Genomic DNA, 16,320 nt, shown 5'->3' on the forward strand with positions numbered 1-16,320 from the left:
AAAATTTGTGGCTTCCTGAAGTTTGAATTATTTAAAGTCTACTGTATTGACCAAGTGAAAGATAACCTATCTTCTGGGACATTTAGTTGCACAAATTTTCGAGATACGCTCTTACACTCAAATCCTCCCACATGATGAAAACTTTTGCATGAGAAAGGATGTGCTATCTTTCGTTTCTGGTACACACCATTAATGATCACTAATCGTTAACTAATTATTGAATTAATTACGGCGCACTTACCCGGCCACTTGCTCGGAAGGGTGGTCGGTGTAAGGGGCTCCTCGCTGCTGCTGAGCCGTGGTCGCCGGTGAGCATGACCAGCCAAGAGGTGGCTGTTCTGGTACACGACACTCAGGCTGCAAGCAAACGGTCCATAGCTGTAGAGCAGTATTAATGCAATATAGGAGCAGTCGTGCAGTATAGGAGCAGTAATGCAGCAGTCGTGCCACTCTCGTTAAGTCTGCTTTGCGCCCGCACTCTCGCATCAAGCATTATCCCTTCACACTCTCGCATGCGTTAGGCCACACCGTGCATTTACGAGGGTGCCCATCAAACCTCTGGCATCGTGGCCGCGAGGCGGCTATGCAGTTGCCTCGCCTCAGACACGATCACATGATCATGTCACCGCAAGGTCGATCGGGATCTCGAATTCGGCTCCCGACGTGCCGCTTTCTCTCCTAGCCACTGGATGGCGCTGCAGGTGCCCCAGGGCGGGCAAGGAGAAATTTCTTCGCCCATCGTAATATAGACAATGAACCGGGGGGCGAACGGCCTCTTAGGACTCTGGGCGGTACCGAGAACAGGCAAGTGTGTGCGACCGGATCTCGGGTAATCGCGGGACACGAGGCCTGGGGGCCCTCTTTGTGTTTAGCTTTGGCTTTACGGGCGAGTGCGAATATTGGTGTAATGTCACGTGTCTTTGTATTTTAGATTGAGTGCTTTGAGCGTTCTGTTGGATGAACCAGTAAAAGGGAGCAGAATCCTGCTCCCGTGAAAGATCCAGGCTGGACTTGGGTTGTTTGACGGACCACGTGGGATCTGGCGTATCGGCGGCAGTACGCGATTTCATACAAATGGCGCCCAACGTAGGGCGTATGCTCGTAAGCACCGGGACTGGGATCTGCACTTGGATTCGATTCATCAAACAGAACGCTCAAAACACTCCAATCTAAACCTTCACTGCCTTGCACCAGCTTCTCGGAGAAGCAGCTTATGCAGAGGAACACCTCGGTTAAGTCAGTAGGCTCAGAAAATTACCGGCGTGGACGCTCAATAAGTTCTTTGCTCCCGATGTTTCAAAAGAATGGCTAAACACTTATTCCTGCAGGGAGTCACGCTTGGTATTTTACGGCAAGTTCAATTAAGAATCCATGTTAGTTTAGGACAGGTTACATTGGTTAGCTTAGTTGAGGTCATGTTACGCTACAGGGAATCTAGGTAAGCCAGGCAAAACGTGTCGAGCACAAGGGGCCAAGAAAGACGGTTCACCTGAGGCAGTCCTCAACGTCCAGCCCCCTGTTGGTGCCTTGCACCTTGCCCCCAAAGCTGTCGCTGTCACACAGGGCCTGGTAGATGCAGGCGGACAGGGAGGTGCCCAGGTCCCAGAGCACCGAGACCCTCGAGAAGGTGCTGGCACTGGTAGCAGCCCCAGGGGGCTCCTGGAACTCCACCACGGTCTGCAGGATGTCTTGGGCCATCAGCTGCGGGGTGGGACAGACGGCGGAGGAAGTTTGAGGGGTGACGACCACGTGATGAGTCTTGTGTTTTGCTTCTACGGGGCAGTTTCACACGACCTACTTCCGGCTTGTCGACGTTGCAGGACGCCACGTTGACAAACTTTGTCCCCATGTCTTTCTATGCTCAGAAGAATTGTGTTCGAGATCGCTCGATTTCATATATGTCGTAATCGACCACTCCAGCCAGAGCAGTAAGGAACATGAAACGGCATAGGACGATACTAAATTTAGTTTACAGCGGAGCTGTTAAGGGCTAGGTTTCCCAGGGTCGTGTTCAGTACCAAAGAAATGTCGACACAAACCTACACGAATCTCTGGACAGCTATCGCCATCTATAAGCGACGGCAGCAACCTTTCCAGCTATCATAGAAGAATGGATAGTTGGGCGAATTGGTGGGAATTCATTGTAGGAAACAGCGCAAAAAAGAGACGAGGGCGAAGAAGAAACACACGTGACGACCGCAGCGCACGTCACGTGTGTTTCTTGTTCATCCTTGTCTGTTTTACACGCTGTTTCCTACGCACTTATCAGCTTCGGTTTGGACTCACGATGGGTTGGCTGCATGCCCTTTCTTCGGGGAAAGAAGACCGGGTGCGGAAAAAGCGGTGACGTATGCAGCAGCGCGAATGGGTCCGCAACCGCCGAGTGCGTCGAACGCGTCAGATTCTTTTGCGAAAGAAGAGCAGATCGCTCGCCTGGAAAGCCACCGCCGAGAACAGAAGCTACAGCTCCGCTGCTCTTCCTTGTTCACCAGAGTGAAAAGGCTGAAAGTTTGAAAATTCCAGTCTTTATTTAAAGGGGTTGTGCAACAATGTTTGGACTTCAGTCAAATAATTGTGGTAAATGTTCCCAGTCACGTCTAAATAAAAAAAAGATGCTTTCAGCCTTTCCATTTTGGTGAAGAAGGAGGAGCAGCGGAGCTGTTGCTCCTGTTCTCGGCGGTAGCTTTCCAGGCAAGCGACCTGCTCTTCTTTCGCAAAGGAATTTGAAGCGCTCGAAGCACGCGGCGGTTGAGGACCCATTCGCGCTGCTGCGTACGTCGCCGCTACTTCCGCACTCGGTCTTCTTTCCCCGAAGAAAGGACACGCGGCCCACCCATCGTGAGTCCAAACCGAAACTGATCAGAGCATAGAAAACAGCGCGCAAAACAGACGAGGACGAAGAAGAAACACACGTGACATGCACTGCGCTCGTCACGTGCGTTTCTTCTTCGTCCCTCATCTGTTTTTCGAGCTGTTTCCTACGATGAATTCCCACCAACTCGCTCAACTATCCATTCTTCTATAATAGCTGAAAAGGTTGCCGCCATCTGTGAGCGACGGCGGCAACCACACTGGTTGCTTGGTTGCCGCCATCGCTTATAGATAGATGGCTTTAGCTATCCAGAGCACAGTGGTTCAGAGGTTCGTGAAGGTTTGTGTCGACAGTTCTTTGGTACCAAACACGATCCTGGGGAACCTAGCTCTTAACAGCTCCGCTGTAAAAAAAAAAATTTGCTTATGTGCGTTAGTTTAGAAAACAAAAGTCAAACAATTGACATCTTCGGTGCCTCCAAACCACCCTCAACTCGTATAGTCAAGACCGGTTATAACAAAGTCGGTTATAACGAAAAAGCGGCTACAGCGAAGCGATCACGATTTCCCATTCCCTCTTTTGCCCTTCAATGACCGAAGTCGGTTACATAGCGAAGTGATTTCCGATTCCTGTTGACTTCCTTATAACCGGCCTCAATAGTACACCGTCTTCCAAGTTACATGTGCAGTGACGCACAAGGGGGATAGGAAGTATCCAGTTGGGTTCTCTTTCCGAGCCTCCAGCACGCGCGGCCTCTGACCGTATTTGAAAGTAGGTCTGAGCGATGTGGAAATGAAGAGAGGGGGGAGAGCAAAGAGTTTGCTATTCTCCAAACAAGTTTAAATGGTGTAGTAGCAAAACGAGGTGAGGCTCAAGGGAGGAATAGTTCCTTTCACCTCGGGCAGATGGCACCACTAATAATGCACTTAGGGGGGCGCTACATGAGATAGAGAGCAGCTCTTATACAATGGTTTATTTTATGGGCAATTACAGAACTGTTGAGGACTAAGACATGTTCACAAAAGTGCGTAATATCCGCCTGTTGCTTCAAATTATTGTTAAGCAGTAATAGTAGTTTCTCCAGGAGCCGCAGTCCTCTCTCACTCTCCGCACAGTCGAGAACATTTACGCAGCAGCGCAAGGTGTCCAACGCAACGATCGCGTCCGCAAACGTGGGTGCAGCTTAATCGTTTGTTTCTTGCTCGACATCTTCATCACTTTCTTCGTTGTCGGCAGTAGTGAGGTCGGCCACGGTGACCGCTATGCTCTGCGGTTCAGAGGTAACGCCTCGATCTCCTTTCGTTTGGCGACGATGCTGTTTAAGGTTGACGGCGCGAGTCCGAGGTCTCTTGCGACGTCAGATCTCTTCCGGCTGGGACTGCAATCCACCGTCCGAAGTATATCTCTTTAAAAAAAGACACCTTCCTTTTTTGCAATGCCATGACCGTCGTCAGTGGGCGCAAAGCGCACGTACTCCGAAACACCACGGTTCACGCGATCGAGTGGAACAGAAACTAGAAGCGCAGCGTGCATGCAGGTGCACCTCGTGCAGAGAAAGAAAAGGACAGACGAAAGAGAGAGCAAGAAAGGACGAGCGTTTGCCGCCTCGCCAGCCTTGCTCCCCGTCCAAGCAGTGCTCCAAGGTCACACCCGGGCAAGATGGGAAGCTGTCGCAGAGCTCAGCAAAGCACAACGAGGAGACAGAGAGACAGAAAAGAGGGGAAAAGGACCGAAGGGAGGACAGGCATCTTCTGCGTGCCCGTGCATGCCCTGCGACCCGCATTGCATGGTTTGGCTTTGCTCCGCTAGCTTCGCTTCAAAGCCACCGCGGCGCCCGGCGCGCTGAGGCACCGCGATGCCGACATTTTTGGACGTAACAACTGGGAAAGCAAACGTAACAGGCATGAAACTAATACATGTATCTCTTTGGAAGTAAACGGGATTGGCGTTTTTGAACGCAGCAGCCAAGAAAACGCATTAACCGAAAACGTATCAACAAGGTTCTACTGTACCGAGCTTTGTAGTTGATGCAGCTAGGCAAACATACTCTTAATGAGCAGATCCCCAAAGTTTCCCATCTGCCTGTACTTGATCGCCCTCCTTACAAACTTAGTCATCATGACCTTTATATAACCTCAAAACAAGCTAAAGTCACGTCAAAGAGACGGTGATCTTCAGATTGATTCAAGCTTATGGCCAATTCGTCTGGGCCCGCATCGCACCGGTGCAGTGTGGTTCGTGGTACACAGAAGGCTAGAGGGGAGAGGGGAGCTTCTTTCTCTCCCCGCCAGTCTTTCCTGTACTAAAGTGGGAAGAGTTTGCTGCACTGGACGGGTGCGGCGTGCCCCAGACGAATAGGCCATTAAGTTTCATAGAGTGTTTATTCTATGACAACCGGGCGGGCACACTCTCAACGAACAAAGTCGACATATGGATTAGTTGGTACACATTCACTTTGAATGTATATGACCTTGAACGAAGCTGAAGGTTACCTGAAGAAGACGAACAGGGTCGGCCACCACTGTCTTTTGACAGGCCACGCTGGCAGCCAGCAAGGGAAGCGTGGTTGGGAATGGAAGCGGCGACAGGAGCTGCTGCTGTGATCGGTCCTGTTGCAATTCCTGCGAGACAAAAAAGAAAATACAACTTGAGACGTATCCTTGAAGAAAAATGTAGCTCTTGGCCTCAGAAACACTAGAGAAATTGGTTTCCACCGAAGCTCATTACAGAATTTAAAAAATATTAGTTTTTGTTGTATTGCAGGCTGAATTTACAAACTAGCCTCTAAGACAAGGGAGAAGACACTCGCACTAAATGTAGAAATTAATACCATTAGTCAAAAGTCACCCCTGAACTACTGTTCACAGTAGCCAGGTTGTAACAAATCTAGAGGTGAAGTCACATTTCTATTAGTACTATGGTTGTCATATTCCAAATTAATGTGCCATTGATTTGGCACATTAATTTGGAATGTGAGCAAAGTCTCGTCAGAGGCACTGTAGGTTCTCAATATGTGGTGCCCAGAAACAGGAGCACTTAGACGGTAACCGAGAGATATTTTCTCAAGATGCCAAATTGGTTTCAAAAGGGCACCTTTTCAAAGTTTCAGAAGGCCAGCTGACATTTTGTTGCTAAGGAACTTACCTAGTTTCTACACGGACTACAGTCAAACCCGGATATATCGAATTCAAAGGGGATTGTACAATAGTTCGATATATCAATAATTTGATATACAAAAATATGTTAACATCAGCTCCCAGTTGAAATTTCCGCGCGTCTCTGCTAATACTGAAGGCCGCGACAAATGAGACCTTACCAAATAGAGCCACTAAGAGTCGCTAAATACAGTAGAGCTTACGGTAGTTGGGGAAGACCACAAACACCGCGGCGTTTATGCGACCGACAATGTTTGCGATCGTTTACGCGCGCGCGACCTGCGCCCACCAACAAAAGAACTCGAATTTTAAAAAAAAAAATTAAAAAACGGGAAAAGCGAGTTGCATAAAAACAAACAAAAACGCTCAATTCATACAATAAAATCTAGCAAGCAACAAAAAAAACCTCACTAAATTCAGGCAGCAAAAAAAGAAAGGCAAAAAGAAAAAACGCGCAAGGCAAAAACGGCAAAAGGAAAAGGTAAACAAAGATGAGGCGTTCAAAGTGCGATTGCTCAACCATTGTTGTCGACACACTCAACAATTGACAAAGACTTTTTTAGAGGCGAAGCTCCTTAGGGTCTAGCCTTGTCTGTCCGGCGTCCGTGCTCACATAGATTGCCATCCCATCTGTCTTCTTAAAAAAAGAAAAAATGTTTGTGCAGTTGACAGGGTTCGAACCTGTTCGGGGAGACCCCAATGGATTTCTAGTCCATCGCCTTAACCACTCGACCACGAGTGCGGGACAAGTAGGGGGCTCTGAGATGTGGTAGTAACTCAAGAGCTGGGGATGTCATGGATGAAACGTTGCATGTAGTTGCTCAACGTCTATACAGGAGGGGGCGCTGCGGTCAAATGCGTATATACCGTATTTACTCGCAGAATGAACACACTTTTTTTCCCGAAAAATCGATGCAAAGTTAGGGGGGGCGTTCATTACGCGAAGTAAAATTTTTGTGTCCATATTTACTTGCATAATGAAGGGACCTTTTATCCTGAAAAATCGAAGTAACTTCTTATCTCTGCGCGCAGCGCCCGACCCCCTAACCAAACTAAACTGTGCAAAAAAAAAAAAAAACTCTTGCTTTCTTTTTTTCTTGGTTCCTTTTTTTTTTTGCCGCCTTTGGCAAGCTGTTTTGTTTGCTTAGGTGAAGGCTCTCCGCTTATCTTTCTTATCTCCTTGCCCCCGGCGCGCGCAGGACCCCCTAACCAAACTGCGCTGTACAAAGAAAAAAAAAGCTCCTCTTTTTCTTCTGTTTTTTTCTCAGTTCCATGTTTGTTTGTTTTTTTCTTTTTTTGTTTGCCACCTTTTGCAAGCTGTTTCGTTTGCTTAGAGTGCTTCTCCGCTTCTCTTTCTTACCTCCTTGCACGCGGCGGCGCGCGAACCCAAAGTCCAGACTGCAGTGTGCAAAAAAAAAAAAAGCTCCTCTCCATGTTTTTTTTTTTTTTCTTGCTTCCGTTGGATCTTTGCGAATTTCTTTTAACGCCTTTTGCAAGGTGTTTTGTTCGCCCACGCTGCCCATACATTCGCGACCTCGCTGCACCAGGATAAAAAAGTGTGTTCACTTCGCGCGTGTGGGGGGAGGGGGTCAAAATTTTGACTTCCGAGTTGGGGGTGCGTTTATTACGTGAGTGAAAAAAAAGTAGAAATTTTGAGAGCCGACTTGGGGGGTGCGTTCATTACGCGAGTGCGTTCATTGTGCGAGTAAATACGATAATCGTGTAAACTTTGCATGAATTGGCTCAACGTTTATAGACAAAAAAAATATCAGCACCATCAGCACTACCTATGAACAAAATCAGTGTCATCAGCACCACCAGAGCTTCGCCCCAATCAACATCATTCACCACGTGGAGATACGGTCATTCTTTTTTTGCTTATTAATTTTGGGGCTAAGGGGCACACCCTGCCCTCCCTACGTGCCCACGTGCCCTTCCCTTTGTTTTTGCCATCCCCCACTTTCTTTTTTTATAATTGCTCTTTTTTTTACATATGTTTTTTTTTTTTGAGTGTTCCCGTGCACGTATGCTGGCTTGGCGGTCTGCCATCCCGGCAACGCAAGCTATGTGCTTCATGGGCGTAATCTGACCGCAGGAGAAGCGATGGGCCGCTGTGCTTCGTTCGCTATGCGGAGGCAAGTTCGTCTGCTTCTCGCGCAGGGGGTAGCGGTGACGTCAGAACGCCAAGCCCTGATTGGCTGATCGCGCCCCCCTATCTGAGCGTCGTCTGCTCCTTTGCAACGTCGTCTGCTCGCTACGTCGTCTGCGTCTGTCTTACCTTTCCTGCGACTTTCGGAAGTGCAGAGGCCAGATTCACGAAACGATCTCACGCCAAAAATGTGCGTAAGACAAAACTTAAGAACAAATTCGTATTCACGAAACGAAATTTTCTTAAGTTTTGCGCAGGTTACGACGAAATTCTGCGACAGCTCCGAAGCTGTCTTACGCACTTCTTACGATCAAATCAGCATGGCCGACAGCGTCGCGGTCGCGACGACCCGCGGACGTTTATTTTTTTACGTGCGCTTCTGACGCGTCCCGACTTCAAGCAGCAAGAAAAAAGTAAAAAGTACTTGAAACAGACCACGACGAACAAGAACGCTGGATCCACAAACACCCGGGAAAAGCTCCCACGGCCACGATCCCACCGAACGCGACCAAACGAGCTGGGCAGTTAGGCCTAGCAGGCACTCCGCGACTCGGCGACCGTATGCCCACGACCGGCTGGCGTGCTGAGTGGAATATGCCCGCGCGACCCTTGTGAACCCTTCCCATATCATACTTTGATCGCTGACCTCAATTTTAGATTAAGGGGTCAATTTCTTCCTCTTGCTATCTCCTTGTTTCCCGAGGCAACGGTGACTCTCACCGATGAAAAAGCGGTGAATCTCCGACAGACGCAGCAAAGGTAAAGCAGCCACCGCTTTGACCGCTTTGACTAGCAGACGTAAAGTAGACGACGTTAACTGCGCCAACCCGCCGACGCCGTTAAAGAGTGAGGGGTCTCGCCGCACACGAATGGAGGGGAAAAGTATTTGGGAGGGAACTTGTCTCGGTTCTAAGCAAAGAAACCTCGGCGCCCCGGGACACCTCGCCAGTGAGTCCTTTGATTTCCCTCCTTGATGCGCGTCTGCTAGTTGTTAGACAAAAACAACGTACCGCTCAAGTTATTTCGTCTGCCCTCTCTTAAAGGCGAGGTCAAGTTCGCTCCGAAAGTCGCAGGAAAGGTAAGACAGACGCAGACGATGTTGCGAGCAGACGACGTTTCAAAGGAGCAGACGATGCTGAGATAGGGGGTTGCGATCAGCCAATCAGGGTTCGGCGTTCTGACGTCACCGCTACTTTCTTTCTTATGCGCAGAAGACGAAAATGAGCCCACTTGCGAGGCGTATATCGAGTGCCCCTGCCATGGGAGTTCGATACAAAAAGACAACGCTCTATACTATTACATGTGACTTTTCAAGGGGATGATTGGACTGTTCGATATAAACAATAATTCAAAATACCCGGGTGTGATATAACCAAGCTAGACTGCATAGCTGTGAGTGTTCACCTCTTTAAAGATTTAGCTATGAGACTTCACATCTTCATAAACTTCACAGACTTCAGAAACCTTGCAATAAGACCATTTTTTCAACAAGTTAGCTATGAGACTGCTTCCTCAGAGACTCATAGCTCCGAGACTTCTTCAAAGACTTAGGTACGAGACTTTGCTTCTTAATAAACTTGGCTATGAGATTTCACTTCTTAACAAACTTACCTATGAGACCTAGAAAAGCTAAATCTCAACGAAATGTGAACTGCCACTCTGAGGCTTCCAGGAGATGTTGGCTCTTCTTACCAGCGTGGACTACCCTCGCATCTTGTCTAGACGTACCAAGATAGTCGACGACCAAACGAAAAGCTTGAAATACAGAAGGGTGCACGGCCGTTCGCACACATCTGCCAACCCACCCACCTGAAGCAGAAGGTTCAGCTCCATGCGCACGGCCGCCAAGCCCCCTCCATGAGCACCGTGGAGCCCAGTGTAGGAAAGGAGGGTCCGGAGCAGTGCCTCGTTGGCCTTGAGCCACAGCTTGCGCCTTGCCGCGCGCACCAGCTTCGCCTCAAAGTCCTGCTTGTCCGCCACCAAGATGGCGTGCAGCGTCGGAACGGGCCCGCCACCCGCCAACCCTAGCTGGCCGTCGGCGGAAGGTCGGTTCGCGCCGTCAACCGAACTGGCCTCGCCCACGGCGTCCGGATGCAGGGAGGTCTCGGACGCTGGAACGGAGGACGTGGATGGGACGAAAGGCAAGAATGAAACTGAATCGCGTTCATATGCAGTAATCGAGAAGATTGCAACGAGGAAAGATACCAGCGTGGCAAAGGCAGGGCTGATGCAGAATGTGATGCGTTAGTGTGAAGAAACAGTGCACATGTGTAGGAACCAGATGGCGCGAAGCAGGCCCCGTGTCGTGCGAGGTAAGCGCACAAGCGGCCCCTGGATGTCTCGCTCGTGGGAGTCATCTGTTGCGGTGCAAATGCAACTTTCTCAGAGCCTGTTGGAGCGTGAGACGCAGTAGATGGAACGTGCAGAAAATAAAACAATTGAATGTGGCGGCGCCGACCAGCGTCCTCGAACCAGCCCGCTACGTCAACCCATTGTGAAAAAGGAGTCTGCTTTTTCTTTTTTACAGCAATAGCTATTATGGGTTTTTCCCACCACTGAAAATGATGTCCGTTGTTGATGTTGTGGTCGCAGTAGTGGCTGTTGATGTAGTAGTTATGGTTGTTGTCACGGTTGAGGTTGTAGTTGGCGGTGCAGGGCGTCCGTCGTCCACGTTGCCAAAGCATCGAAAAAGATTGCCCGCCACCCGCGGAAATCGAACCCGGGTCCGCTGTGTGCGAAGTGGAGGAGTTACTGCTGATATGCGCCACGGCGTTAACAAGCCGCTTTAAACCTGAAGGTTTTGTAGCACCCGACGCCCACTGCATGAGCTCTATGGAAAAAAAAATAGCCAATAACAAAATGCCCTAGTAGCACTGTCAATACCAAAAGCTCGTGCCGGAAGACGCGCTTTTAAAGGGGCGGTGCAACAATTTGCGGACTTTGGCTAATTAATTGCGGGAATTGATCCCGGCCACATATAAACGAAGGACCGAAAACTATTCTTTCCTACTTGCCCTAATTTTCATTAAAAAAAATAAAAGAAATTGGTATCTCTGGCACCCCTCAACTCAACATTGAAGCGGCACCAGCTTCGCCTGTGACATCATTCGGAGTGGCGTTGGTTTCCGGTTGGGTTCTTCTGGCTTCCGTTTCCCCAGCGCTCGCCGCTCTCCCGCTCTCCCGTCGATTCCCGACCAACATGGCGGCGCGGCGGGCAGTCGAAGTCAAAGTCGAGGTCGAGACACCAGGAACAATAACGATTCCACGATACTACGGACCACGACCAACGCACTCCGTCGAGCGAGGGAAAGACAAAACGTCCGGGTTGCTCGTGTAGCCGCCGCAGGCGCCACGGGCGTCGACGGATGACGGCGATGGCAGGTTCTGTTGACTTGCGGTAGATGGCGCCACAAATAATTCATACCCTTTTAGCGGCAATATTAGGCTTTTGAAGCGTTTCTGCGTGCCTAAACAACAAGATTTTTTAAACTTAACCTTAAATCAAGCTTACAATTGCCTAACACTATCACTTACAAAAACCACTCCGAATGACGTCAAACCACAGGTTCCATTTGCGGCCACCATGTGGCCGCAGGTTGGGAAAAAAAGGGTTTTTTCTTTGCGATTACGCAGCGAAATATATTTTGGGGTATGGTGGCACTTTTTCTCTTATGCCGAAGTAAACAATATAAAAAATACAAGCTGCACATTCATTCACTGTTAAAATCATTGCACCGCCCCTTTAAGCTCTCCAGAACAAAAAAAAAAAAAAAAAGTGTTATGAACAAAATAGTAAGATGTCTTTTTTGTTCCGAACGCTTTTGTTCACACACCCCACGGTGTGTGAATGCGACGCCAGTGCTCAAAAATTTCGCCCTGAGTTGTCGCAGCTATCATTGTAAATGTACTGTAAATTAACATAGGACTGGTAAATTTTGTTTCCTCTGCTTTTCTGTCGCTCTTTCTTGTGCTCTTTCTCAGGGGAAGACCGGGCACGCTCGTTTCACGGAGTGGAGCACCGCTGTATGTCTGAACACATGATCTTTTACCCCCACTCGGGGTAACATGGAGGCAGGTTCCACTGGCACGGGTGTTCAATCGGTAAGGAGAAGAGAGCTGCGCCAGCGTTTGGCTGGTAGTCCGCCTGTTGACTTCCGTTGCTGGCACCTAACCGAAAACACTCTTGCAAAGTAATGGCACATGAACCTTCCCTATTATGACATTCCGACTGAAATTAGGCTACGTTCTTAATCCAACTACAGCCGGAGTTCGATTATGAAACTAGTTCCATATGGGTCCAGCTTCTTGTATAGAATTGTATAGTTTGTCAAAAATGTATTTAAGTTACAGTTACAGTTAGATACTTTGAAGATACTTTTTTAAATTTAACTATGAAGACATTGATGACAATGCACAATGACTGCAATTAATATTTATTACCTTCCTCTTTCACTTAAGAGCTCTATTATTCCACTTTTTCAGCTGACAGGAGAAAATACCGATGAACAGGAAGGTTCATTTGAATATTAGGGGGGGGCGCAGAAGGATGAACCTTTTGGAACTGAATAAAGTGGAAAAGGCCGTTAGTATCAAACAAGGTAAAGAAAAGAGTGAACGTAAACAACACAAGGTCGTCCTGGAAGGCGTTCTGCTTTGCTTTTTAATTTCATCCGTGCAACGCAGAACAAGACTCGACCGTGGATCACGAGCTCACAGCCCCTGGAAAGGGCAGGTCGACCAGTAGAAGCATAGTCTGTGTCCCCGGTCAGACAGTGTCTACCGGCGGCGATTCGCTTCCGCAAAGAAAGCTATCAAATCAAAGTCAAATTTGGGGGTTTTACGTGCCAAACCTACGACGGGCATCTGGCACGCCCCAGCGGAGGACTGAGGATTAATTTGGACCACCTGGGGATCTTTTGACGTGCAACCGAAAGCTCGGTTACACGGCGCCTTCTCCGCAACAAGCCTCCGTCATATTGCGGGCACCTCGGTCGGGATTCGAACAAAGAAAGCTATCACCGCAACTGCTGCGGCACAGACGACAGGCTCTCGTTCAGCATTAAAAAGTTCACCGTTAAGGCTCTGCTATAGAATGACGTTGAGTGTAGCCAAAGCGGCGTAATGCAGCGCACACAGATACTGACTGGTCGTAGATATCGAGTTTCTGCTCGCCAGACAATGAAACGCGCGTTCTGCACTATGCTGCATTCTTTGCACTCAACGTCGGAGTAAAACAGAGCCTTAGGTGTCTATGCCTTGCGTATTTCCGGGAGGTGACTCTGTCGCTTGGCTGAAGAGGCGTCAATGTTCGATGAGGCCGGGAAGGGTGAAGACGGGGCAAGAAAGCCATGCACAAAAAAGTTAAAGTAAAGCAAATGATAAATGCACTTTTCCGCTCGATGAAAAAAAAAAACAGAAGTAGAAAATTTTCTGCCCTCTGGGCCGGCCCTTTGCTCCGACGAAAAAGTTTCGAGTTCTTGTTTTATTTTGTTGTGTTTAAAGTGCGGCCCAACCTAAGCACAAGGTCAAACTTGCTGTAGTGCTCACAAAATAGGGCCATTTTTTTACGAAAAGTATCTGTATCTTTAAAGATACTTTTTAGCTACGGTTCCAAAAAAGTATAAGTTATCGTTATAGTTACTTAAAAAAATGTATAGCGTTACAGTTAAAAGTTACAAAAAAAAAAAGCTCGAGGTACACCTAAGCACTTCTTATGAGTTGTGAATGCGAAAGCATGCACGCCGCTTTTCACTCCCTTCTTTAATCTGCGGCGTACAACGCACTGACGTTAGACGTGGAACGGTGGAGCCGCTGCCTCGCAGACATGCAGCGCCATCGGGTGAGCGATTGTTCAAACTGTCGTGTGCCTTGCAGCGCAAGGAAGGCACAGACAGCAACATAGTTCCCAGCAGAACGAACCCCTCGGTTTATTCCATGGGCCGTATATATTGCCACGCGCCATATAACTGATGAGAGGCGAGCGAAAGCGGTGGTCAGTGATAACACGACAGTGTGATAAGACAGTCAGGACGACACCACACAAACTGATGCGCAGCGGCCAATGGGAGCCTCTTACCACTGGGACCGAAGTGTAAAAGGTGCCGTTGGCTAGCTTTGAGCATGGTTTCATTAAGGTGCCGTTTTGCATGGTTTCAAAGCTGATGACATCAGCTTGCTCCATGAGACAGTTAATGCTTTCACATTAAAAAATTGTAAAGGCCTTTCACTTCCCGTGAAGATGGAGGACCAGTAAAGCTTCTATCTTTACGACGTCTAGGACGATGCCTAGAGGACGACGTCTAGGACGACCTCAAGGACGACTTCTAGGACGACCTTAAGGATCGTCGATGTCTAGGACGACCTCAAGGACCGACTTCTAGGACGAAGTCTAGGATGACCACGAGGACGACGTCTACGACTTCAAGGACGACCTCGAGAATGACGCCTAGGACGACCTGTCGGACGATGTCTAAGACGACCTCAAGGACGACCTCGAGGACGACGCCTACAGGACGACCTCTCAAACGACCTCAAGGACAACTTCTAGGATGACCTTGAGGACGACCTCAAGGACGACGTCTAGGACAACCTCAAGGACGACTTCTAGGATGACCTCAAGGACAATGCCTAGAGGACAACGCCTAGGACGACCTCAAGGACGATGACTAGAGATGATAACAAGGGATCAGGACGTCACTATCTAATGATGCCAAGGAAGGCTGACTCACGCTGGTTTCCCCCCCTTTCTGTTTTTATGTATTCATACTTGACCCCTCTTTTTGTTTTTATTTATTCATACTTGCCACGACTAATGGGGAGTTTTCTGTCGATATGTGAGGATGCATTGTTTCCCAGACCCTAGCGTGTAACAGCTTTGCTGTAAAAAAAGTAACAAGTTACAGTACCTATTGCGATACAAGTATCGCGATACTATTCGAGACTGACATGTAATGCGAATTAAAGGTCACCCCATCTCTCAAATGATTTCCCTTTATAAAGTAATTCATTTGCCTTAAAGAATAATCTGAAGAATTTTAGGCGGGATTCAAACCCACGACCCATTGGTAACGAGCCAGACACGCTACCGTCTAGGCCATGTCCGCCGCACTTCCTGCTCACTAGAAGGACGACCATGAGAAGCGAATGAGGAGGAGATACGAACAGGGCCGGATAACGCTATCGCGTTCCACTCTTAAAGGCACAGCTTAAGCGTCCTCCAAGTTTTTTCATCACATTTGAAATAGAAGTACCACATTTATTTAAAGATAACTCTACCTTTTCTTTAGGAAAAGTAGTCAAAAATTAAGACCAGAGAATTTCGACCTACATTCATGACCAAATTTCGCGACCCTATCGAGCGCATAAAGCTAACAAGTCACAGAGCCGGTGTCGCCATAGCGCCGCGCCGCTTGTTGTTTCAACAAGCTTTTGGTGCACGAAAACAACTAAAATAGCAGCAGCCGGCGGGCCTTAGCTCACGCGCATCCTTCGGGGGTCGGGTTTCGTGCCTGTCCGCGGCTGCCGCGGCCGGCGCCGCTTACGGTGCCTCTTGCGATGCAAGGGGGACGTGACACATCACGCGTTGCCTCCGGCCCTCTTCCCTTTCAGATGCGCAGCAAAAGAAAACGCAGAGAATTCCCTTCTGGTTGCTCGCGTGTTTAGGTATATTCGGTCTTTCGTTGCTTCGCCCGTCTCCATTTCCTTAAGTTTTTTCTTGTCGCCATTTTGCAATGGTGTCGTTGAGATATTGTTGCGAATTTGTGGGGACGCCGACGAAGTTGCCGAAGCTTCCGATGACAATGACATGTCCAGAAGTTCTGACAATGATTAAGTTTTTGGCATCGCGCTGTGATTTAGCAGAGAGCGCTTTAAATAAAGATTTGTTTAATTCTTTTAACTAAAATTTCCTCTGTTCTTAAAAAAAAAAAATCAACCTATATTTGAATATTTTTTTTATTTTTATTCTTCGCAAGTGTAATATAAAGGCATCATCCTATATTTATGATCGACTTATATTTGAGTACATATGGTAAGAATATTTGCGTATTGCAAGCAGATTTCTATATCCTCTCGATTAGAATAGCTGTGACAAATTCGTTGTTTACGTGCCACAGTTCATATTAAAATATAATAAATATATTATTAATATTATATTATATATTATTAATATTATATTATATTATATATTATTAATATATATATTA

At 48.0% G+C, this 16,320-nt stretch overlaps 1 protein-coding gene across 1 annotated transcript in view; it reads right to left on the reverse strand.

Moving 5' to 3' along the window:
- Positions 1–16,320, reverse strand: part of LOC8036137 (dmX-like protein 2) — a 131,716-nt gene that overhangs the window by 42,147 nt on the left and 73,249 nt on the right. The window contains exons 38-41 of the mRNA XM_029983147.4: positions 9,926–10,227; positions 5,305–5,433; positions 1,490–1,701; positions 242–357 (exon numbers count right to left, since the gene is read on the reverse strand). Coding sequence (XP_029839007.3) covers positions 242–357; positions 1,490–1,701; positions 5,305–5,433; positions 9,926–10,227 — 759 coding nt within the window. The remainder of the gene's footprint in view (positions 1–241; positions 358–1,489; positions 1,702–5,304; positions 5,434–9,925; positions 10,228–16,320) is intronic.

Source organism: Ixodes scapularis, unplaced genomic scaffold, assembly GCF_016920785.2.
Source record: "Ixodes scapularis isolate PalLabHiFi unplaced genomic scaffold, ASM1692078v2 PGA_scaffold11__112_contigs__length_91849675, whole genome shotgun sequence".
NCBI classification, from domain to species: domain Eukaryota; kingdom Metazoa; phylum Arthropoda; class Arachnida; order Ixodida; family Ixodidae; genus Ixodes; species Ixodes scapularis.